General features: G+C 46.3%; 1 protein-coding gene across 2 annotated transcripts in view; it reads right to left on the bottom strand.

Annotated features, from left to right (window-relative positions):
- The window catches only part of LARGE1 (LARGE xylosyl- and glucuronyltransferase 1), a 693,833-nt gene that overhangs the window by 19,846 nt on the left and 647,383 nt on the right, over positions 1-26,604 (bottom strand). For both annotated transcript variants that reach the window (XM_003405322.4, XM_023539269.2), the window contains exon 12: positions 24,600-24,878. In XM_003405322.4, coding sequence (XP_003405370.1) covers positions 24,600-24,878 — 279 coding nt within the window. The remainder of the gene's footprint in view (positions 1-24,599; positions 24,879-26,604) is intronic.

Genomic DNA, 26,604 nt, shown 5'->3' with positions numbered 1-26,604 from the left:
AGCTAACTCTATGCCAAATGATATCTAGCCTTCGTGTCATTTTTTCTGGGGTAGTTCATAAGGCAGGACACTGAGACAGAACTTGGGTGAGCTATACATAGCCAGTCTGAGAACCAGTGCCTTGAGTCAGCCCATCCTGGCCTGGATTCACCTCTCCCTTTGTCCCTCTGAACAAAGATGTCATAGTTTTCAAGCAGCCACGAGTTCTCTCATCCATAGTCGGACATTTAAGGTCAGCCAGCACTTTCATCTCAGTCCTACATTAGACACAGGCAGTGCCAGGGCTCTCCAGGAAAGGTACGCACTTACCTTGTCCTTGTACCAAGAAAGCAATGTACCTGTAACCACCTAGGGAGGGTGGTTGTTGCTCATTCAGCAATCCATGAGCACCTACTCTGTGCCAGGCACGGTGCTAGGCACTTGGGTATATATAATTAACAAGGCCGCTAAAGTCTCTGCTAGCATGGCACTTATATTCTTGCCATTGACCTCTAAATGAGGACCCAAGATTACATTTGCAGAGAATTATTTTAAGATATGAATGGTATGGACATGAAGGGGAGGCTGGGAGGGCTGACTACAAAGGGAATGGGCAGAGTGTATACACACACACACACACACACAAACACTAAACATAACCCAACCAGCCCAAACCACTGCCATCGAGTCGATTCTGACTCACAGCAACCCTACAGGACAGAGTAGAACTGCCCCATAGAGTTTCCAAGGAGAGCCTGGCGGATTCGAACTGTCGACCTCTTGGTTAGCAGCCATAAACTTAACCACTACACCACCAGGGTTTCCTACACTAGATATAAAAACAAAAACCATAAATATAGATACGATTATATAAATGTGGATGTCTCTATCTACCCAAGCCTCAAATGACTATTATAGCCACGATTACTTTGGTAGCCACTTCTTAGGGTGTCGTGCTCAGAAATAATTCTCGCTTCTGTAGCCCCTATCACAGGGGCGGCTCCCCAGTGGCCGTGCCTTATACGAATGCCTGGCTGAGGCAGAATATCCAGGGTGGACACTTAGCCCAAACTGAGCCAATCAGTTTCTCATCCTTTGAAACATCCAGAGCTGGCTTGCATTAATGTCAGGTACCCTTCTGGAAGTTTCTGAACTGCTACCTTGGAGGGGCCCAGGGCTGCCTGGTTAATTGTGGTCCCAAGTGTTGGTTTTCCAATTCTTCCTTTGATTCCAGAAGATATACCTCTCAACTGTTTTGTTTTTCTTTGATTTCTTTACATTTTAATTTAGCTGGCTAGTGTTGATTTCTGTTGCTTGTAACCAAAACAACCCTAACTGAGGGATTTTATATAAATCAATCAGTCAGTCTGTCTGTCTATTGTTGTTAGTTGCCATTGAGTTGATGCGGACTCATGGCAACCCCATATGTTTCAGAGCAGAACTGTGCTCCATAGGATTTTCATGGCTGTGACCTTTCAGACGCAGATCACCAGGTCTTTCTTCTGAACAGGCTCTGGGTGGGTTTGAACTGCCAACTTTTCGATTAGTAGCCAAGTTCTTACCCATTTGCACCGCACAGGAACTTGCTATACACACAAACACACATGCACACACACACATATACAGACACACTGGGATATCTAGAAGTATCTCCCAGGAAGCAGCATGACTTACAAAATGGGGCCTAGCAAGCCGTTTTTCCCTCATAATCGAGAGCATCATATTTTGGAGTGCTTTCTGCAAATTCCCTTTAATCTCACTAAAACATGAACTGCCACGAAGATGGATTTGTCACCAGATAGGTCCCTTTCAACTTTAGCTCAAGGAGATTTCGATACTTCTGTCCCGAAAGGGCCTAATTATGAAGTTGTTTCAGCAATAAAACGGTTCCAGGGTACAGACTCTGAGCACATGTTTACGGAGATGGTATTGCCAGCCTGGGCCCTTCTACGCTGTGTCTCTTTGTCTGTTCTACGCTGGCTGTGGCTTGCTGACCACCTGGGGTTGAACAAGTTGCTGCCACCATTTATCGGGATAGCGAGTCCCTCAGGGGATGGAATGCTTCAAATGCAGGGTCTTCAGGGAGCAGGAGGACGATCAAGTGAGGTGAGAAAGAGGCGGGGCTGGGAGCTAAGAGACTGAGTTCTAGGTCCAGCTCTGACAAGCTGAGTGGCTTTGGGTCATTTTATTAACCTCTCCCGGCTTGCTAAACCTAAGTTACTAAAATTGAAGATTTTAGAAGGCAGTTTGGTGTAGTGGTAACCAGATACACCTGGTTTCTAGCTCTGGCTCCACCAGAGTTGTCCACTTGGGTAAGTCACTCAAGAAGTCAAGAGGGCAAGTCACCATAACCCCTCTGAGTCTCAGAGCTCATGCACTTATACTCTGAAGAGGAAAAGCGGGAGTGTGTGTGTGTGCGTACTCGGTGCAATGCCTGGCACATACCAAGCACTGGATACATGATAGTTGCTACCGTGGCTTGTGTCCAAGACCCCTTCAGAAACATCTAGAACCACAGTACAGTACTTTTGGACTGAAAATCTCTTCAAAGAAACCACAGATAACTCAGAACACTGCTGGCGTAATGATACAGGACAAAAACAGGTGCCTCAAAGCCAGAGAGACTCAAGTTCAAGTCCTGCCCATCAGTCTCTCTTAGGATCTTGCCAGTATCTCTTAGGACCTTGGGCACATTGCTCACCATCTCCCAGTCACAGCTTCCTCATCGGTAGGATGGAGATAGTAATGCGTGTCACTCAGGGTTGCTGTGAGCTTGAATGAAACAATCATTCTAGAGCCTAACACAGTTCTGGATTTAAATAACTGATTAATAAATTAGTTCTGCTCTCAAGGCTCAGCATACCAGGAGCCCAATTTCCAGAAATTGGGCAAGGGCAGAGGAGGTTTCACCGCAGTCAGCACACTGACCCATTTTTCGCTTGCTAGCCCGCTTGTCTATGGAAGAGAGCTTATTAGATCCCAGTCTCCAGGGTGCCCTCTGAGCCTGCCTTCAAGGCAAAAACAATTCAGGTGTTCCTGACAGAATAAATTCACCTCTTCCAATCTGGAGTAGCTGACCAGTGGGAAAATGGAGCTGGGTAGTGTTTATCTTCAGAGTCCCCAGCCGCCGCCTCTGCCTCTGCATATCCCATTTCCTCAGCCCCTCCGCTCAACTCACTCACATATGCAAATCGCTCACATCCCTTTTTGCTCCCACCCTGAAAACCGGATGGACAGGGGAGGAAGTGTGATTGACTAGCAAGACTTCATACACCAACCAAGGCAGGGACGGTAGCCCTCAGGGGACTCAGCGTTAAGTCCAAGACACGGCATGAAAAGGGAGATTGTTAGTTAGGTGGGCTTCCCTGGTCCTTAAAACGACCAGACCTAGGTCAGTGCCTGTGTTAGGTGCCCTAGTGCTGCTGTAACAGAAACCATCATGAGTGGGTGGCTTTAAAAAACAAATATTTATCTTCTCACAGTTCAGGAGGCTAGATGTGTGAATTCAGGATGCCTGCTCTAGGGGAAGTCTCTCTCTGTGGGCCCTGGGGGAAGGTACTCGTGTCTGTCAGCATCCCTCAGGTTCTTGGTGAGCTCCATGCGGCCGGCATCTATTTTCCCCATGTGTGCTCGCTCCCCTGCCTAATCTGCAGGTTTAAGACACAGCCGACACTGACATGGCCTCATTAATGCAACAAAGAAAACCCTATTCCAAAATGGGATTACATCCACAGGTATAGGGGTTAAGATTCCAACACATATTTTGGGGGGACACAAGTCAATCCATAAGATTCCACCAATTAGCCTCCCAAAATACATGTCCTTCTCATGTACAAAACACATTCTATCACAGTGCCCTGGATGGACCCTGGCAGTTGATATCACACACGTGCGCACACACACACACATACACACACTCTCCCTCACTCATCCTCCCTCTTTCTGACTCTTTTTAACCCCATCCTTTTACCTAGAGTCAGGTCTCTATAACCAAGGACACAGCCCACCTTCCTGGCATGAAGAGAATATGGGAAAGGGTCTCATAGGAAAGGACAACAATGCAGGGCACAGTTCTGTTGACTTCGCCTTCTCAGTCCCACAGTGGGAAGGACATGGACTCTGCAGCCAGGCTGCTTAGGTTCTCCTTCTGGCTAATTACTCACCCTCTTTGTTCCAGTTTCCTTATCTATAAGATGGAGATGGCAATAAATTACCCTTAGAGGGTGTTTGAGAGAGGGTTAGATGAATTAATACATACAAAGTACTTAGAACAGAGCCTGGTATACAATAAGCACTCAATAAATGCTGGCTGTTATGATGATTGCCTTCCCCTCTTCTCATGTCTGCATGACAGGGGTTATGAAGGTGGACCTATCTAGCCTTACCCCTCTGCCCGAAGCCAAGAGCTGACTTCACTACTTTGTTATTTCATTTGTTCATTCCACAATGTGCTAGTATTTGTATACTTAGTACTTGGATAGTATTTGGGTTATTTTTTTTTTTTAGTATGGCACAAATGGTTTGTGCTCAATTGCTAACCTAAAGGTCAGTGGTTTGAACACACCCAGTGGTACCGTGGAAGAAAAGGCCTAGTGGTCTGCTTCCATTAAGACTGTTATTGTCGTGTCCTGTTGAGTTGATTCCAACTTACAGAGACCCTATACGACAGAGTAAAACTGCCCCATAGGGCTTCTAAGGCTGTAATCTTTACAGAAACAGATTGCCAGGCCTTTTCTCCTGTGGAGTCACTGGTGGATTCCAACCACCAACCTTTTGGATAGCAGCCAAGTGCTTAACCATTGCACCACCAGCAAAGAAAACCCTATGGAGTAGTTCTACATTGTAACACATGAGGTCACCATGGGTTGGAAGCCACTTGGCAACCAACGTCAACAACAAAATGGGGATTAGGATACCTGCAGTGGAGGATGGCTTACAACTGCAAATAGGGTGGTCAAGGTAGGTCTCATTGAGAAGGGGACATTTGAGCAAATACTTAGAGGAGGTGAGGGAGTGAGGCATGTGATTATCCAGGGGAAGAGCTTTGTAGGCCTAGGAAATGGCCAGTGCAAAGGCACTGATGCCTGGTGTGTGTTTAAAGAACAGCAAGGCGGCCAGTGTGACCACGGCAGAATCACGCATGAGGCGAGTTCAGGAGATGAGTGCAGAGGTAATGAGGAAGGGGTGTTGCAGAGTATAGAGGGTCTTTTAGATCAGTGTAATGGACTGGATCGTGTCCCCTGCAAATATGTGTTAGAATCCTATCCCCTGTAACTTGTGGATGTGATCCCATCTGGAAATGGAGTTTTCTTTATTCTTTTAATGAGGCCCTATCAGGGTAAGCCATTTCTTAAACTTAATCATTTCAGAGGTCTAGGGAGCAGCCTAGACACAGAGACGCCCATGCACATACCAGGGGAAGACAGAAACTATCCAATGACAATGGGGGCAGATGAATCTACAGGCCCAGGAACTCCAAGGATTACTGGCCACTAGAGCAGACAAAGAAAGGATCTCCCCCTAGAGCTACGAGCTGAATTCAGACTTCTCACCTCTAGAACCACGAGAAAATAAAGTTCTGTTCATTACAGTCACCCACTTGTGGTATTCTGTTACAGCAGCACTAGGAAACTAAGACAGCCAGTGAAGGTCGTGGTAGGTACAGTACTGCCCCACAAAGACATACATGTCCTAATCCCAGAAACCTGTGAAAACAGGACTTTGCAGATGTGATTAAGGATGTTATGGTTACTTAGGGAAAGACCTTTGTAGGCCTAGGAAACAGCCAGTGCAAAGGCCCCATTGCCCGGTGTGTGTTCCTGGTATGGGAAGACTATACTGGATTATTCGGGTGGGCCCAATGCAATCACAAGAGGGAGGTGGGAGTGTCAGAGTCAGAGAAGGAGATGTGACTATAGAAGCCGAGGGATGTGATGTGGCCTCAAGTCAATTCTAGGAGGCAAGAAAAAGGATTTCCCCCTAGAGTCCCCGGAAGGAAAGTAGCCCTCCTCAGACCTTGATTTTAGCCCCATTATGCCCATTTTGGACTCCTGACCTCCAGAACTATCACATAATACATTTGTGTTGTTTAAACCAACTAAGTTTGTACTAATTTATTATAGTTGCAAGGGGCAGGTTGGGAAGTTCAGTAGATTTAGCAGTTTGGAAAAAATGACCAACACGGCCCAGAGGAGAGGAAATAAGTAAAACCCCATGATAGATACCTATCCCTTGATAATGAGCTAAGAGTGGTGGCCCATGTTTTCCAATCTGATCCGTCTAGGTGTTCCATGGGAGCCCTGGTGACAAAACCAGGACTGTGAACCAGTTTGTTTCAGTTGGAACCACTGCTGAGAATTTACATTTCTAACAAGTTCCCTGAAGAGAATCTGCATTTCTAACAAGTTCCTAGGAACTTTTACCTAAGAATTCCCTAGAGATCTTGTTAAACTATAGGCTCTGATTCAGTACATCGGGGGTAGAAATGCAAATTCTCAGCAGGGAACTTGTAAGAAATGCAGGGGGTACAAACAGGTTCAAAGCCCTGGACAAAATGGTTAAGTGTTAACCGAAAGGTTGGTGGTTCAAACATACCCAGCGACTCCGTGGGAGAAAAGACCTGGTGATCTGCTCCCATAATGATTCCAAAAAACCAAGCCAAATCTGTTGCCACTGAGTTGATTCCAACTCAGAGTGACCATATAGGACAGGGTTTCGAAGGAATGGCTGGTGGATTTGAACTGCCAACCTTTTGCTTAGCAGATGAGCTCTTAACCACTATGCCACCAGGGTTACTTGTAAAGATTACAGCCTAGAGAACTTATGAGGGCAGTTCTACTCCATCACAGGGGATTGCCATGAGTTGAAGTCGACTCGACAGTAGCTAACAAGGTGTGCCATAAGGAGCCAGTGGCCGGTGCAAACAGTTAACATGCTTGGCTGCTAACCAAAGGTTGGTGGTTCAGGTCTACCCAGAGATGCCTTGAAGGAAAGGCCTGGTGATCTACTATCAAAAAATCAGCCATTGAAAACCCTGTGGAGCACATTCTACTCTGACACACATGGGGTCATCATGAATCGGAGTCAACTTGATGGCAACTGATAGGTGTCCCCCAAACAGTCCTGACCTGCCTGAAAATGGGACTCAGGTTACTCGTCACTCTCCACCAAAGGTGTAATTATGTAGCTGCTGTTTCTGTACTGTATGTTTTCTATTCTACTCTGCAGTCCCTGAAACAAAATCTTCCTCTCTCACTGCGGTGGGCTTAGGCATTGCAAACTCAATTTGATGTTATCTTCAGGAACACAAAATTAGAAAACAGCCTACTTCTGATGTAAAGAAAAATGAGAAAGCCCAGAGCTGAGTTTAAACAGGAACACATGGTTTGACATTGTCTCCTCTTTGGGTTGGTCTAGATCAGGGGAGCAAGCTCAAACACTCGCAGGGCCAGGCCAGTGATGCAAAGGAGTGGAGTGGGCTGGAAGGGACAGTGCAAGCAGCATGATCAACGCTGGTGACATCGGGCTTCAGGTTAGGAGGCAAAAGGAGGAGGAGGGCGGTGGGCTGGGATGAACTGGGAAGCCCACGGTCACTGTGGAGGGGCAGTGGCTCTTCAGCTCCGGCTGTGTGGCTGCTGTCTTAGTGCCCTCGTGCTGCTGTAGCAGAAAAAGCACGAGTGGGTGGCTTTAAAGAGCTGAAATTGGTATTCTCATGGTGAAGAAGCCTTGGTGGTATAGTGGTTAAGAGCTCAGCTGCTATCCAAAAGGTTGGCAATTCAAATCCACAGATGCTCCATGGAAATTCTATGGGGCAGTTCTACTCAGCCCTATAGGGTCGCTATGAGTCAGAATTGACTCAATAGCAGCTGGTGTTTTTTGGAGGCTAAAAGTCACATCAGGGTCTGGACCATGTTGAATCCTTTCTGGTAGCCCTGGGCATTCCTTGGTTCCTCAGCTTGTAATTGATCCTCATATGGTGTCTCTCTTCCCCAATACGTGCTTGCATCTGTGTCTGATCTGTTCTTTTTATAACTTTGAAGTGATTAGGTTTAGGACACACCCTACATTGATCAAATCAAACCAAACCAAACCAAACCCACTGCTATCAAGTCGATTCCGACTCATAGCGACCCTATAGGACAGAGTAGACCTGCCCCATAGTGTTTCCAAGGAGTGGCTGGTGGATTCCAACTGCCAACCTTTTGGTTAGCAACTGAATGCTTAACCACTGAGCCACCAGGGCTCTCCCTGCACTGATAAGGCCTTATTAATATAACAAAGAAGCCCCTATTCCCAAATAGGATTATATCCACAAGTATACGGGCTAGATTTCTAACATGTATTTTGCGGGGACACAATTCAATCCATAGGAGCGGCCATATGGAACTGCACCATCAAAGTGGCTGGATATTCTGGTGTTTCAAGAGGGGTCAGCTAAAATTATTTTCAACACACTTGAGGGCTGGGTATCTCTCAGGGGATGCCAGTTAGAAGAGAAGCTGCATGGTGAGAAAAAGAGCATGATCTTGTAAATCGGATGCTGTAGATTCTATCTTAACTTCACCACTTTGCTAATTGTGTAATCAGGAACAATTTTCTTAACTCCCTGAGCTTTTGTTTCCTATCTTGATAATAATAAATACTTCACAGAGTTGGTATTAAGAGAGCTAAGTAAGATAATACATTCATTAATTAATGAATATTTATGAAGCCAGTTGCAATACTGGGTACAGAGCTGAATGAACAGATATAACCTCTGTCCTTTCAGAACTTAAAGTGTAGGATGGAGGAAGACAGACGCGTGGTGTAGTGCTCTCTGGGTGCGTAATTACAGACAACTGCCCAGCTGAGCTGTGTTCTGACCAAGATACAGGAGTTGGATAGTCTAGGTATTTGCAAAGCTCTGGAAACAAGAACACATACACAGCCGTCCCTTGGTATCCGCAGGGGCTTGGTTCCAGGTGCTCAAGTCTCTTATACAAAATCGTGTAGCATCTGCATGTAACCTAATGTACCTCCTCCCTTGTACTATAAATAATCTCTAGATTATAATACCTACTACAATGTGAATACTATGTAAATAGTTGTTACATTGTATTGTTTTGCTCTTTGGAATTTTTTTTTCTGAATATTTTCCATCTTCAAGTGGTTGAATCTGGGGATGCAGAGCCTATAGATACGGAGGGCCGACTGCATAGCATTTGGGGAAACAAAATTTCCTGCAGTGTGCTGGTACGCTGTAGGTTGCTATTATAGATTGAATTGTGTCCTCCAAAGATAAGTGTTGTAAATCCTAACATCTATGCCTGTGGTTATAATCCCGTTTGAGGACAGGTTGTCTTTGTTAGTGAAGCAGGTTTAGTGTAGGGTATGTCTTCAGTCAATCTCTTACATAATATAAAAGAAGGAGGTTAAGCAATCAGAGATGGGGGAAGACAGATGCCAAGTCAGATGGAGATCTCCAAGAACCAGGAAACAGAAGCTGAAGAGAAAAGGACCTTCCCCCAGAGCCGACAGGGAGAGAAGGCCTTCCCCCATAGCCGGCGCTCTGAAATGGGATTTCTAGCCTCTGAAACTGTGAGAAAAGAAATTTCTGTTTGTTAAAGCCACCCACTTGTGGTATTTCTGTTATAGCAGCACTAGATGACTAAGACAGTGACGAACCAGCCAGCTGCTGTCAGGTCGACTCTGACTCATGTTGGCCCCATGTGTGTCAAAGTAGAACTGTGCTCCACAGGATTTTCAGTGGCTGATTCTTTGGAATCAGATCACCAGCCCTTTCTTCTGAGGCACCTCTGGGAGGGCTGGATCCTCCAACTTTTTCAGTTAGCAGCCGAGTGTATTAAGTGTTGGCACTACCTAGGGGTAGTGCCTAGTTGGCACTGTGGCGTTTTATATGCAGAACTCCCTTAATCATCACAACCTATGACATAAGTACTATTATTCCCAGTTTACTGGTGAAGACATTAAAGCTCTGATGGGCTAAGAAATTTGCCTTATTATAACACATCTAGTAGATGTCATCATCACCATCTTCTTCAAGATGATAGCTATATTGAGGCTGCAGCGGTTAAGGCTTAACCAGGAGAGATGAATAATCACAGCACCTAATTTGGTCAAGCCTGTTAATGTGGAGACTGTGTCTACCTTCCCAACCTTGTCACTGGGGCAACATCTCAGAGTTCAAAGCTCAAGGTGGGGGACTGGTTAGGAAAGGGGTGGAGGGAGATAGTAGGAGGCTAGACTGCAAACTCACTATGCTCCTTAATAGCAATCTCATCCACATGGCAGATCCTACCACATAGGAGCTAACTGGAGCAGAGGCCAGAAAGAAACCAGTGTTTTGATGTTTAGAGATATGTGCACTGACCTACTGCCTTATTGGGTCACCTACACTTCTTACCACCCATTAGCTTCTCAAACGACTAGAACCTGCTTTTGACTTCTTGGCTTTGGCCAAGGTCAGCAATGTCATCATCTGTCTTAAGTCATCTAGTGCTGCTATAACAGAAATACTACAAGAGGTTGGCTCTAACAAAGAGAAATTTATTTCTTCACAGTAAAGTAGGCTCAGTCCAAATTCAGGCTGTCAGCTCCAGCAGAAGGCTTTCTCTCTCCGTCAGCCTTCTCATCAATCTTCTCCCAGACTAGGGGCTTCTTGGTGCAGGGACCCCAGATCCAAAGGATGCGCTCCGCTCCCGGCACTGCTTTCTTGGTGGTATGAGGTCCCCAACTCTGCTGCTTCCCTGTCCTTTTATCTCTTGCAAGACAAAAGGTGGTACAGGTTACATCCCAGGGAAACTGCCCCCCACATTGGATCAGGGATGTGACCTGGGCAAGGGTGTTACATTCCCACCTAATCCTCTTGAACATAAAATCACAATCACAAAATATAGGACAACCACACAATACTGGGAATCACGGCCTAACCAAGTTGACAAATATTTTGGGGGGACACAATTCGATCCATGACATCATCCATGACAAATCTAACAGACTCATCTTTCTTGACCGGTTACCATTCCAGTTCCTCCTGTTGCCCCTACTTCCTAGGCAGGGCCAGGAGTTGCTCCATTTCTGCACATGTGAGCCTCTCCTCCTTTAACAGAAATGCCTGCACTGATTTTGTGGCAGTGCGATGAATAGCTGAGGACAATGCTGACAAGTGACAAAGTGTTGGGAACCAGGAGGTTGGAGGCACTGAGGCTGCTGTCAGAAAGCCAGGAGAAAACCAGACTTGTCAGCTCTCAGAGCCCTGGATTTCCACAGCCCAATTTCACAGCATCAAATGTCAGCGAGCCCGTTGTTTAATCAAAACTGAGTCTTAAGGAATCCAAGCAGTTCTTGTACAAGTTCCCAGGGACTCATATGAAAAGCTATATTAAAAGTGGATGGGAGGAGGGAAAGCAACTTATTCTGGAGTGTGAATCTGTTTCCAAAACCCCAGAAGGGCATCATGCTGTCTCTCAAGGCTTTGCAGACAGCCAGTTGGAGGAGGCTGCCTGCCCGCACCTCCCTTTCTCGCCCTGCTAACCAATTCAAGGTGTCTCCTTGGTAATGGGCCTGCTTCTCCTTCTGGTCACATCCATCCTGGACTGTTTCACTCCCTGATGATGGTGATGACGATGGTAATAACACACAGATTGTCTGCTTACATACCATCAGCCCTATAAGGCTTGAGGACAAGGATGAGCTTTGTTCATGGTTGTTGTCTCTAGCTCTGGCACAATGCCAGGTAGACATTAGGCACTCAATCAATGTAGAGGGAACAAAGAAATCAACCTGTTGTTGCCATAAGTAGGGATGAAGAAGGTACTGTTAAAAGGGTTCTTTGGAAATACTTGGGCAAAAATTGTAGTTCTGCCAGTTAAGTCCATATGCATTTTAACCTTCTTAACTTGCATTATTGTTGTTGTTAGGTGCCATCTAGTATGTTCAGACCCATAGCGACCCTATGTACAACAGAAGGAAACCCTGCCTGGTCCTGTGCCATCCTCAGCATGCTTGAGCCCATTGTTGCAGCCACTGTGTCAATCCATCTCGTTGAGGGTCTTCCTCTTTTTCACTGATCCCCTACTTTACCAAGCATGATGTCCTTCACCAGGAATGGGACCTTCCTAACTAACATGTCCATTATTGTTGTTAGGTGTGGTCATTTTCAACTCATAATGATCCCATGTAACAGAGTAAAACTGCCACATAGGATTTTCTAGGCTGCAATCTTTACAGAAGCAGATTACTAGGTCTTTCTCCCATGGAGCCGCTGGGTGGGTTCAAGCCACCAACTTTTGGTTAGCAACTGAGTGCTTAAGCATTGCACCACCAGGGCTCACTTGCAAAAGGGATAAAAACACTTATCTTCAAATGGGTTGTCATAAGAAAGATAACATTTGTCATGTGCCTGGTATATGAGGCCGCTTGCAAACGTGCTTCCTCCTTCTTTCCACTCACATTCTCATGTGATGCTCAACACCATCTCAAGGAGTACCTGGACACAGTTGGTGCTGTCCCTGCTGGAAGAGAATGCTGACGTGTGGGTCTGAGATCCAACCCTGATTTCCTGATTCCAGCTTATTCCTGGAACTAGCAGAGAGATATCAAGAAAGATAGGAATGGAGAAAAGCCTGTTAGATTTGACACTGAGGGGGACATTGCTGATCTTGACCAGAACCAAGGGATCAAAGGCAGATGTAGTAGTTTGCGAAGCTAATGTACTAAAAAAAAAAAATGCATGCACAGTGCTAATGGGGCATAGTGCAAAGGGACCAGGGAGCCAGCTGACATATGGGGAAGAGAAGCAGGGCTAAGGTGGTCACAGGATGGACAAATGTGTGTGTGTGTGTGTCTGTGTGAGAGAGAGACAGGGAAAGAACACAGAGTATGTGTGCGTGCGTGCACAGATGTGAGAGACTCAGGGAGTGAGACTTTGAGAAGCCCATCTCCAGCTGTCCCGCTCCCCCTGCTTCACATTACCTAGCTCAACACTATTAGATGTAAGCATGGCTTTCAACCAGAGAGTGGGCAATAATCGAGTAACAGCACTGAGGCTGTACAGGTCACTTCAGGGTGAGGTCTAGGTACAGGGAGGAAGTAGCAGAGTTCCCATCCTTTCTTCATTCCCTAAACTGAGGCTGGGTAATAAGGTTGCCTCCAATTCTATCACAAAACCAAACCCACTGCCATTGAGTCGATTCCTACTAATTGCAACCATATAGGACAGAGTAGAACTGCCCCATAGGGTTTCCAAGGAGCAACTGGAGGAGTCAGACTGGTGAACTGCTAACTTTTTGGTTAGCAGCCGAGCTCTTAACCACGACACCCCCAGGGCTCCCTATTCTATCACATTGGCCTAGGAAATGCACTCCTGGCCCAGAGGCCTCCAGGTGGTGTGTGGGACAGCAGTAAGGACTTGATGAGACAAGGCTGTCTGCAGGGAGTGAAACTGTAAAATACACAAACAATGGGGCAGGTCAGAGATAGGTACAGTCACAGAAAGCCAAGGGCCCCCGGTGAGATCAAGAGTCTCCCTAATTGATGGCATTAACATATCCAGACGGAGAATTTACTCATCAGAGAGGGGTAAGTAAGAAACTAGAGACCTTAGGTGGCACCAAAGGGTTAAGCGCTGTGCTACTAACTGAAAGGGTGGCAGTTCAAACCCACTCAGAGGCACCTCAGAAGTAAGGCCTGGCAATCTGCTTCAAAAAGTCACAGCTTGAAAACCCTATGAGTAGTTCTACTCTGCACACGAGGTCACCATGAGTCAGAATCGACTCGACCACAACTAACAACAACAGGTAAGAAACAAAGGGTAAAAATGAACTCTTGGAGGCACGTTTTAAAAACAGTAATGATGGTAGCTACTGTTTCTTGAGCATTTGGCCATGTACCAGGTTCAGTACTAGGGACTCTATAGTCATCATCCCATGTAATTCTAATCCTAAGGCCCCTATTTAATCACCCGTTATCCTGATGTTGAATGCTAGGAATAACGGATAAACACCACTGAGCGCTCACTATATGCTGGCACTGTGCTCAATGCTGGTGTGGATTATGAGAAAATCAACCAGGTGCTGTGAAGTTCATTTTGATCTTGGCAGCCCTGTGAGTGTCAGAGTAGAGCTGTGCCTCATAGGGTTTTCAATGGCTGATTTTTCAGAAGTAGATTGCCAGGCCTCACTTCTGAGGCACCTCTCTGTGGACTTGAACCTCCGACCTTTTGGTTAGCAGCCGAGCACGTTAACCATTTGCACCACCCAGGGATTATGAGAGGAACAGTAAATAGCTCCGTGGTTATGAGGGTAGCTCTGGGGCAGACTGCCTGGATTCCAGTCCTACCTCGACACTCACCAGCTTGTACTCCTGACTGAGCATGTTATAGCTTTGCGCCACAGTTTTCTCCTCGTGAGTTGGAGACAGCATTAGTAACTGCTGTGGGGTTTCTGTAGTGATGAAATGGATTAACTTGTGTAAAGGTTAAGGCAGTTCCTCTGTACACAGCACGCACATAACTAATATAAGCTGTTACAATCATCATGGCTGTCGTGGTGATGGTGGAGATGGGCTAACAGAGAGTTAGAGCCAATAGTTTAAGCATAGAACACCTCCTGCACTGACCTCACGCAGTTTTCTGATATGGATAATCCCAGGATAAGCCAGCAGACCACACTAATGCTGTGACCTCGGGCATGCTACTTAGCCTGCACATCCTCATCTGTAATATGAATTGTGGTTCAATGACAAAATACACGTGAAAGTGATTGGAACTGTGCTCGGCACACAGTAAGTGCTCAATAAATGTTAAATGTTATAGTAGAATTAAAAGGATGAACTAACCCAAGGAAATGCCACCTGGTAAAGTCTCTCGGCAGGCAGCCAGCCAGCCTGGTCTTGTTCAGGTGCCACCTCAGCCTGGTCTTGTTCAAATTTCTGCATACATTTAGCAGGTATTTATAGAGAAGCCATGATGTGCCAGGGAAAACAGGATGGGGAAGGGTAGTTAGATGTCATGCTGGAGTGAACAGAGTAAGACTGAAATTCTTCATTTCTGTACAATGTCATCCTGTGTCATCCCTGACAAAGAACATTCTCTCTGCCCATGTGGCACCTTTGCCCCCAAAGGCAGTGAAGACAGCAGCAAAGTTTTAAGTTTCAGACATTAGACCTAGGTGAGGATTCTGCAGGGCTAGTGACAGAGGCGGAGCTCTGGTGGTACAGTGGTTGGGAGCTGCAGCTACTAACCAAAAGGTTGGCAGTTTGAATTCGCCAGTTGTTCCTTGGAAACCCTCTGGGGCAGTTCTACTCTGTCCTAGAAGGTTCCTATGAGTTGGAACTGATTCAATGGCAGTCTTTTTTTTGTGGATGTGGGAAGGCCCAAGGGACTGAAGCTGTCCAGGTGTCCCACGTGGGTCCCTCTGCCATTCCAGAACTTTAGCTGTAACCCACTGTCTGTTCCCTACTGCTGCTGTAACTGAAATAGCACAAGTGGATGGCTTTAAAGAACAGAAATTTACTTTCTCAAAGTTTAGGAGGCTATCAGTTGGAAATCAGGGCACTGGCTCTAGGGGAAGGCTTTCTCTCTCTGACAGCTCTGGGGGAAGGTCCTTGTTCCTTCCTGATCTTCAGGTGGCATGTATCTTCCCCCATCTCAGCTTGGGAATGGGTTTTCTTTGTTATGTTAATATGGCCATTATCAGTACAGAGTGTGTTTTGTATACTTATTAGTCCTTCAGACCTAAACTCAACTATTACTTCTTCCAGAAACTTTTCCTGACCTTCCACATTTGATCATCTGCTTCTCAGTCTGAGAGCCTTTTATCTCTGTATCACGAGCTATCATTAATTGTAATAACAACAGGAGCAGCAGTAGCAGCACCTAAGGTTTGAGCACCTACTAGAGGATAAGCCCTGCGAGGGCAGGGACCCTACCTCTTCTGTGCACTGTCATAGTCCCAGCACCCAGAACAGTGTCTGGCCATGGCGGACACTCAATGGATAAAGTCATCCCTCGGTATCTGTGGGGGACTGGTTCCAGGACCTTCCCACGGATACCAAAATCCAAGGATGCTCACGTCCCTTATACAAAATGGTGTGGTATTTGCATATAACACACATCCTGCTATATACTTTATATCCCTCTAGGTTACTTATAATACCTGATACAATGAAAATGCAACATAAATAGTTGTTACACTGTATTGTTTAGGGAATGATGAAAAGAAAAGAAAGTTTTTTTTCTTCCCCCCAAATATTTTTGATCCATGGTTGATTGAATCTGAATGTGGAACCTGTGCATATAGAGGGGTGAGTGTACTTATGGAGTAAGGAATGTTCCAGGCATTATGCTAGGTGTTTCCAAATACCAAGGCATTTAACCTTTCCAGGATCTTACTAGGGAAGAAATAATATGATCCCCATTTCACAGATGAGGAGAGACAGAGGGGTCACATGCCTGTCCCGAGGTCAAACGAATGCTGAGTAGGGAGCGCCCAGCATTTCAATGCAAGTCTGATGGGTGCAGGGACGGCACTGTCACCTACAACGCAGCACACTGCCTGGTACATAGTAGGTGCTCACTAATACATTTTTTTAAAATAAATGAATATGAATATGTAGTTTCTCTATTTCAGTAAGAATTTAAAAAATGAGATGGTAACAGGAATTAAAAAAAAAAAAAAAAACAAAACAGAAAAACAAACCAAACCAGTTGCCACTGAGGACTGGTCACACCGTTGAGCAAACTAAACATGTCCTCTGGCCGAATAGCACCCCCTTACCCCGCCCAGACCACCAGCTTGTGCCCTCTGACCTAGGTCATTCCTACCACCACCAGTTGCCATTTAGTCGATTCTGACTCCTGGTAACTCTCTGTGTGTCATAGGGTTTTCAGGGGCTGATAGATTGCCAGGCCTTTCTTCCAAGGTGCCTCTGGGTGGGCTCGGACTGCCAACCTTTTAGATAGCAGACAAGTATGCCAACTGTTTGTGCCACCCAGGGACTCCCACACAAAGTCACCCAGGCTTGAAGGTTGCAGAGTTTGGAATGGCAGGGGCTGGGGTATGGGGCTGGTAAAGAATTCCATTACTGACTGCTATGAAAAGACCAAAACAAAAAAAACAACAAAAAAGTTGCCATCGAGTCAGCTCTGCTCCACAGGGTATTCAAGGGTGTGACCTTTCAGAAGCAGACTGCCAGGCCTTTCTTCTGAGGTGCCTCTGGGTTGGTTTGAACTGTCAACTTTTTGGTTAGTAGTCCACTGGTTAACCATTTGCACAAACTAGGAACTCCTGAAGAGGCCAAAGGACAGAAAAAAATTAACTTGCATCAAGCATCTACCGGAACCCTGCAAGGGGGCTGTTACCGGCCCCTTTATTAACTGTAGACACTGAGCATCTGGGAGACCAGGTAACCCGGCCGAAGTCTCATATGTGACAAGTGCGCCAGCACCTGGATTCAAACGCAGGTCTGCATGCCTTCTGTCATGCCCTGCAAAATTTCACCTGCCATTTCTGAAATCAAGAATGAAAGCTGCAAACCCACAGGCTCATCTTTAAGAAGAAACAGGTGAAGGGGTGGGGAGATATTTTAGTGAAACTCCACAGTTACGTCCTGCATGTAACTGATTTCATGATTTTCCAAACGATCTGTTTGTTTTTGCCATAATATTAACTGGTTGCTAAGCAACTGTTCCAAGAGCTATGAAGCTGAACTTTTTTTGGTAACCAAGTAGACTTCCAAAAAGAGTGACAGGAATAAGTGCCTGGGGATCCAATCACAGGGCTGCCAACCAGCCTGCTCTGGCTTCAAAACTGCTACTGGGGTCTCACCTCAGAGGTTCAGTAGCAACGAAGCTTTCTCAAAACTTGTTGCCACCCAAATATACCGGCGTGTCGAGGAGGAAGGCGGCCATCCATCTAAACAGCCTGCTCACTCTATGGAAGGGACCAAATCATGCTCAAAACCCCGGGATACTGGACAGTATGATAAATATTAGCAATAATTGTCATAATAATCCAGTACTGGTTGTTGTCAAGTTGGGTGACTCATGGTGACCCTGTGTGTGTCAGAGTAGAACTGTGCCCCATAGGGTTTTCAATGGCTGATATTTCGGAGGTAGACCACCAGGCCTTTCTTCCAAGGCACCTCTAGGTGAGCTCAAACCTTTCAGTGAGCAATCCCAGGGGTTCTATTATCATAACAGCAGTTCCTTTTTGTTGAGTATTTACTGAGAGCCAGGTGCAGTGGTTAGGCACTCAGCTGCTAACTGATAGGCTGGTGGTTTGAACCCACCAGCAGCTCTGTGGGAGAAAGATGTGGCAGTCTGCTTCCATAAACATTACAGCCTTGGAAACCCTCTGGGCAAGTTCTACTCTGTCCTATAGAGTCGCTATGAATTGGAATCAACTTGATGGTAATGGGTTTAGGCACTATGCTAAGTAAGAGCTACACCCCTATGATCTCCACAATTTCCCCCAAAACTTGGACATTATTACTGAGAATTTTATCCTGAGGCCCAGAAAAGGTATATTCTTTGTTCCTGAACAGAGAGGCTAAGGTTCATGCAAAAAACACACACACACACGCACACACACACCCCTTGGAGTTTTAAGGTGGCAGGAATGTGTGATCAGTGCCAGGAGGGTCAGAAAAATATGAGGTCAGCTTGGGGAAGGTGATGTTTCAACCTGGGTCTAGAAACTGGCATCTGCCACTTGGTGCTACTGTGCCAATTCTCAAATGCACGTCTGGAGCTGCCTGCTCCCTGATTTCCAGAAATGACAGTGTCACGTTTGTTTTCAGTGACTATTTTCAGGGCCTTTACACTCGCTGCTCCCTCTGCCTGGAACACACTTCAGCCGCATCTTCACGTGGTGGGTCCTCCTCTTCATTCAGGGCTCAACTCAAATGTCGGCTTCTCAGATGGGTTGTCCCTGATGCCCCCTCCCCTGGCTAAGGTGACTCTATCACACTAGCCTTTATTGCTCCGTAGCTCCTAGTCATTATTTGAAATGATCTTGCTTATTTATTTGTAAGCTCCACGAGAGCAGGGATTTTTGTCCATACACTGCTGAATTCCCACCACCCAGCACAGTGGGCACTCAATAAATGTTCACTGAATCAACTGACAGTGGCAACTGCATGGTGTCATCAGAGCAAGTGGTGCCAAAGGGGACAATGGACCAAAGGAAGAAAGAATAAATATTCCTCCTGGGGAATGTTATTTTGGAGAGGGTAGACAGGCGATGGTAAGTTTCCAAAGCTCAGAGAGAATCTGAGGAGGAGACTTCCAGCCTCCATGAGAAAAGGGCCACATTCAGGGAGGAAACAGTCCAACCCCAGAGAAGGCAGCCTGCGATTATTCACTCAACAAACATTTATGCAGCAGGTACAATGGTTAAGAGCTTGGCTGCTAAATGAAAGGTTGGCAGTTCAAACCCGCCCACTGGCTCTGCAGGAGAAGGACCTAGCAATCTGCTTCCTAAAGATTACAGCCTAGAAAATCCCACGGGGCAGTTCCACTCTGTCATATGGGGTCGTTATGAGTCAGATTTGACTTGACAGCACCTAACAACTAGAATAACACCACCAATGCCAGGTACCGTATTAGACATTAGTCAAATGAAGAAAAATCTATATACACTGAAAGTAATTTAGAGTGGGAGTGTAATTTGGTGGAGTCAGAGAGACCCAGGTTCAGATCTAGTTTTTGCCAGTGTGACCTGGGCTGTTTTTTACCTCTCCAGGCCTTGGTTTAGTCACCTGCGTAATTCTCAGCTCATAGAGAAGTGTGAAGAGGAGCAGTAATGTATGCAAAGCAGCCGGCAGGGTTTCTGGCACATGGTTAAGGGCTCAATAAATTGTAACCGTGACTTTTAATATTAGTATTTTGATAGGGCTCAGATAGTACATTTTGTTGGATATCAATGCTGAAGAAATCAGTCTCCAAAAGGGCCCACTGGCTTTGTTAGCTTCCACAGCTACCGTGGCAAACAGTACTCCTAGCCACACCCCAAGTCAATAATATAATGTTGAAAATGAGGTACATCCACTGATAATGTTTGGATCAGAAACATATCCATCCTACTTGCTGCAAAAATTTTCCTTAAGTCAATGGAAGTCCATATGGATATCTTCATATAAGAAGGGCAGTGTATATTTATTCTGGGCTTTTGATAAAGTCATATTCCTTGTAAATTCTCAAAAATCTGGTGCCTAGGAATTACCTGGAGTTCCTGGGTGGTGGACATGGTAAATGTGCTTGCTGCTAACCAAGAGGATGGCAGTTCAAGTACACCGAGAAGTGCCTTGGAAGGAAGGCCTGGCAATCAGCTTCTGAAAAATCAGCGAATGAAAACCCTGCGGAGCACAGTTCAACTCTGACACACATGGGTTGCCATGAATCGGAACTGCCTTGATGGCAACTGGTGGTAGGAATTACCTAGGTGAGAAGTCACAAGCTGGTGGTCGGAGGTAGGAGGGAGTGAGATGGTTCTATCCAGCCCGATAGCACTTAAAATTTTAAATTACTTGCCAATATTAAAAAAATAAATATGTGAAAACCCAGATTCCCAGCTCCTCTTGAAAAATATGAAGAGCTAGTAACTTTAGGCCTCTGCCCACCAAGAAGTTCACACTTGGAGCGGAGAAACGCCTGCTCCCTGAGGTGGGGGCTGTGATCCCTCTACTCAATCATACATTCTTGGATCCTTTATGCTGAGGTCCTTGTCCCTTTGGGCAACTGAGTTTGGGATCCCTGATATGAGTCCAAGGAGCCCTAGTGGCACAGTAATTAAGCGCTTGGTTGTGAACTGAAAGGCGGGCAGTTTGAACCCACCAGGAGTAAGACGTGGTGATCTGCTTCTGTAAAGATTACAGTCTAGGAAAACCCTGTGGGGCAGTTCTACGCTGTGCTACAGGGCTGCTGCAAGTTGGAATCGACTTGAAGGCAATGGGTAATGGATATGAGTGCATCTCTTCATTTTACAATAAGGAAACAGAGGCTGAGTGAAGAAAATGGAATTGCTTGAAGTCTCGCAGTTCACTACAGCACAGAGTCCAAGCTGGAACAGAAATTCCTGGGTCCCAGCCAGTGCCTGCCCACCCGCCACAACACTCGAAGTGGATACTGTCGTGTTAGCCTGCTGAATGCACTGGGGACGTGGGCACAGCAGCCTTGGGCGGAGCCACCATGAGAAGGTGGCAAAGCAGTCAGGACTCCTGCACATAAGCTCTGAAAAGGGAGTCTCAAGTGGCAACATTTGAAAAAAATTTCCCATCTTCCTCTTCAAAGTCCAGACACCTCTGCAGAAAGTTCTTGATTTCAGCTGCAGAATCTCTCTCTGGTCCATGTGCTTGTCCCTGCTGCCACTGTTGGTGCCTCAGTCACCTGGATCATGGTGACAGTCTCTAACTCATCTCCCTTCCCCTGGTCCTGCTGATTGCAATCCTTCCCCAATGCAACTAGAATGATCTTTCTCAAATGCACATCTAATCATGCCATTTCCTCAGTGGTTTTCTGTTGTCACCTGCCTCATAGGGTCCAAACTGCTGGGCACATTTCACGAGAAAGTCCTGCAGTACCCACTCTGACATGCTTCTGGCCACATCACTTCTTCTTGTTCTCCCCACCTAAACTCCAGCCACCCTTCATTTCTGGAATGGTCATCTCCCTCTGCCTGGAACTCCTGCCACCTCTACTGCCTAATTCCCTCTCAGCCTGCAGGCTCCAGTGTAGATTCAGTTCCTGCAAGGTACCCTTCCCTGAGCTTCCTCCACCCCCAGATTAGGTTAATAGCACCCCAACACCCACACCCTCATCACGGAGCCTAAAGCACTTAACTGAATTTGCATCTTAATTTTCTGTCTTTCTGGTCGGACTGTAAACTGTGGGATGCAGGGATCCTATCTGAGGGGTTCACTGATGAGGACACACAGTAGGTGGCTCATAAACATTTACCAAGTAATGCATGAAAAGATGAACGGACACTGTGGACGGAGGAGAAAAACAATCAGGAAAGCTCCGCTATCTTCTCACTCTAGATGGGTAAGTCACTTCATCTCCCTGGTCTCAGTTTCCACATGTTACTAAAGAGGACTGGACAAGGTCATTCACTCTCCACTCAGGAAGGAAGCAATGGGGTTTTAGGAACAATTTCCAGTATTTCAAAACCGTAAGGGGAACCATACACCTTCCTTTGACAATGTGTCTAAAGCCAACTAAAGCCTCAAGTAACTGTGCATTAACTAAAATATCAATTCAAATTAATGGGCAACACTGGTTATTTCAAATTGAGTAAGGTCTTCATTAGCAGTTAACGATGCCTTTGATCTATAAAAAGCTGAAATACAACATAAAACTACAGTCTGTGTGTAATATTTTTCAAATGTGACTTCCATGGAGGTGAAATCATAAGAGCCTCTGGATAGAAAGGGTACAGATCACGGACTCTTGAGAAGGGACCAATTCACCCACCTTTAACTAGCTGGAATGAAGGCCCCTGAGGTGCTTCTGAGGAAGAGGGTCCTGAGGAATGGTGGCGCGTGGGAGTGGTCCCATCCCAGAGGTCCCTCTCTTCTTGGTGGAGGGTAGCCTTCACCCCTATCACCTATTCCTTTGGGCGCCCTAAGACCCAGAGCCTGCCATCCACAATCTGCCAAGGTTTTGGAACCTATTAGGAATCATGGGCGGGAAGCTCTATCTGGCCACATGGGGGCACCCTCACTCCACACACTGGGATTCCAAGGCCCCAGCTGGAGCTGGAGTTGGAAGAAAAGTTCTACTTTGGAGGGCCTGCAGGCTCCAGAGTTGAAGATCTCATGCTCTATGGAGTGTTCATTGAGACCACAGCTCCCATCCTCTATGACCCAGGGCTATGTTGCCTCTGGTTCATTCACCCTGCTGTTCTTAACCTAGAAAGACTGGTCTGAACTCCCCTCTTTCCACCAAAACCAAAAAACCAAACCCATTGCCATCGAGTCAATTCTGACTCACAGCAACCCTATAGGACAGAGTAGAACTGCCCCATAGAGTTTCCAAGGAGCGCCTGGCAGATTTGAACTGCCAACCCCTTGGTTAGCAGCAGTAGCACTTAGCCACTACGCCACCAAGGTTTCCACAGGAGGGGATTAATGCTATGAAACCTCAAGATGCCCCTGGAAGGTGACCTGAGTTGGACAGAGACTACAGGCTGCTTTGTCTGGCACTAGGAAGAGAAGGGCAGGTGGGGTGTCCATAGAAAGCCTATGCCTTGGCTTTGATATAAAAGCCTTTTGGAGGCTCTTTTAAGAGAGAGGTGGGAAGACGGAGAGGAAGAAGAGCAAGGGAGGAAGACAGAAAGGAATCAGATCCTCCCTGTTGGGACAGTCAGAAACTCCAGGATAACCAGCGAAGTATGAAGCAGGGTGGCCTGCAGATTCAGAGCCTGACAGGCACGGGTTCAAATCCTGATGCTGCCATTTCCAAGTGATGTGGATTTGAGCATATTACTTTGCTTCTCCGAACCCCACTGTTTTCCCCTGTAAAATGGGGAAACGCATGCCTGCATTTTGGCCCTGATGTGTGGCTCAAACGAGAGAATACGTGCGAACCACCTCTCATGGTAACTGGATCCAGGTAAGCACTCAATTGCCAGCAGAGATCATTTGTGCTGACAAATGACAGGAACTAAAGGATTTTTTAAAAATGTAGTCTGACTATGGGAAGAACATTGAACTTCTTGTGACTACTTTTCTCATATGTCAGATGGGGACCTTTAGGCTATATGAATTCTGCAGTCCCTTTCAGCTTGATTATTCCACAATAAACAACATTCACCACACAGACATCCGAGCCTTCCCCGAGCCGAGAACTTTCTTCAGCAGCTGGACACCTGCCCGCTAAGTGGGGCGAGCTGGAAGGGACATCAGAGGTTCACAGAGGCAGCCACGGTGGTGATTAAGTGCGTGGCTCTGGAGTCAGGCTGGCTGTGCTTCGACTCAGCTCTACCCTTTACGAGGTCTGTAACCTTGGCCACTGGTTAAGGTCTTGTTCCTGCAGTTTCCCATTTGTAAAATGAAGATAATAGTAGCATCTATGGCAGGGGATGGGGAGAGGATAAAACGTCCTTGTAAAAAATCAGAACAGTGCCTGGCACAGAGAAGGCACCGCAATCAACGTGAACCATAATCACCATTTTGATTTGTTTTAAAGACTAGACAGTGATCTTTCCAGAATGAGGAAATGAAGGTTCTCTGATCCAAAATGTGAAGAGCAAAGATATGTTTTCATAGAAGCAATGGAAAGAGCATTAGCTGGGCGATGAGAGAGATGTTTCCCGTCCAAGCTCTGCCGTTCCTGTTTCATTACTCAAACTCGGGTTTCAGGCTCTTCATCGGGGACATGAAGACAGTGAATTGCCTAATGCCCCTTCCAGGTCTGGCGGTCGGGAGCTCTGTCTCTGGGTGGGCTTAGGCAAGTTCCAGTTCCTTCCCCTTTCTGGGCCTCAGTTTCCCCATCTATTAAAGGACAGTGTTGGACTAGATGATGATTCTAAGGTACATTCTGATTCTGGGACCCCAGGATCGTACGTGCCTTCCTACCCGAGTGGCTGGCGTGGTGGCAGGTCCCTGCCCACAGTCCTTACCTGAGGTACTCATAGAGCCCGTACATGGGCAGGAAGTCAATGTCAGACAGGAACATGTAGGGCGTGCTGATGTGCTTCATGGCCACGTTGCGCAGCAGGTTCACGGGGTAGAACTGGCCCTCCTTGTACACGATGTGGTAGCCCACGTTGTGGCGGCTCATGAGCACGTCAGAACCCTGTGCGTAGCGGAGGAACTGCTGGGCCTCAGCGTCAGACAGGTAGAGGGCCAGGCTGATGGGCCCCTCCCAGTGCTTGCAGATGGCCTCCAGCATCTGGAGCCTGGAAGAGACAGGGACAGGTGAGCTATGGGGACCTAGACCCAGCCGCGCATCATCTGCCCAGCCTCCTGCTGGGACTCTGCCTCCACTGACACTTGGCCAGCTGACCTGAATCCAAGTCTCTGCTAGAAGCATTACTTGCTGTGTGGCTGGGGGAGTTCATTAAACCTCAGTTCCGTTACCTATAAAATGGGCATAAAACACTCACCGTGCTGCTTCCAGCTGAATGCAGGATACTGAGCACTGCCCAGTCTAAGCTTCACACGCCTTCTCTTTTTAATGTTGCTGTTAGTTGCCATCCAGTCAATTCGACTCATAGCGACCCCGTGTGTTACAGAGTAGAACTGCTCCATAGGGTTTTCTTAGCTACAATCTTAACAGAAGCAGATCGCCAAGCCTTTCTTCTGTGGTACTGCTGGGTGGGTTCGAACAGCCAACCTTTAGGTTAGTACTTGAGCATAAACCGTGTACCACCTAGGCACCTTCTCTTCTAAGGGGGAGTGGAGATTATATTAAAAGATCTAAAGAGCTCGTTTAGCTTAAAATATCTATGCTTCTCCTTTTCTCTCAAGAAAAGGTACAACTGTACTACTGCCCCTCAAAGCAGTGACCAGCCATAATAGACAGACTGAGGCCACTGAGTCACAAGAAGCATTAAAATAAGCAGTAAAAATGAGAGTAATAGTAACTACTCACTACCACCTACCAGGAGTCCCAGTAGTGAAAATGGTTAATGCTTTGGAGGTTCAAGGCCACCCAGAGGCACCTTGGAAGAAAGGCCTGGTGATCTACTTCTGAAAAACCAGCTACTGAAAACCCTATGGAGCGCAGTTCTACTCTGACACACATGAGGTCGCTATGAGTCAGAGCTGACTCCGTGACAACTTGTTTTATACCATGTACCAGGCCCTTTCCTGAGTTAGCTGCCATTATCCCAATTTTTCTGATGAAAAAATCGAGATCTTAGCTGTTCAGTCATCTTTCATTCTTGGACTTAGACCAGGTATGTGTAGACAGACTCATTGACAGGGCCTTGGGGATGGCGAGAGATAAATAATACAGAATGTTTGCCAAAGACAATGGAAAACCATGTGAACAACAGGGACACAAGTGTACCCGTGGTGATACCATCTTCATTGTTTGGAGCCCTTCTTGCCTCAGGGCTTCAGCCAATTTTGCAAAGCTACCTTGGAGGTGTCAAGCCAAGGAGACTAGGGGAGGAACACAGCCCAGGAGAAAAACAAAAAGTGCTTCAATCAGAGGGTTCTGTGAAATGTTTGAAGAGAAATTTTTACTTTTTTCAAAGGCATTCGAAGTGCCTGGTACATAAAATCTATGGTTAAGAAACAGTCAAAGTCTATTTCAATTTTTTTTCCTACCCAGCAAGAGGTACATAATCAGCAGTCTCCTGGTCAGAATGCTCACTTTATTCAGATGATTACTGGGAAATAGATTCCATGCATTTCCATGCTTCTAAACAAAAGCAAATGGGGACACCTATCTTGTTTCAATGGCATTCTTGAGGGACTCCCGGTTTCCTTTCAATGGTTGTGTGAATTGGCATTGCCTGGATTTGCTCCCTCTTTCAATATGAGGATTGAGATATTCACCAGGGCAAAATGCCTTCCACTTCTAATCCCTTATGATGCTTGTTAATCAATTTGACCAAAGGCACTATTATTCTCCACAATACTTAATCTCACTGAATGTGGCATTCGGTCTGTCCT

This window comes from Loxodonta africana, chromosome 4 (assembly GCF_030014295.1).
Source record: "Loxodonta africana isolate mLoxAfr1 chromosome 4, mLoxAfr1.hap2, whole genome shotgun sequence".
NCBI classification, from domain to species: domain Eukaryota; kingdom Metazoa; phylum Chordata; class Mammalia; order Proboscidea; family Elephantidae; genus Loxodonta; species Loxodonta africana.
Note: the sequence above shows the minus strand (reverse complement) of the source record. Positions and strands in the feature narration are given on the sequence as shown.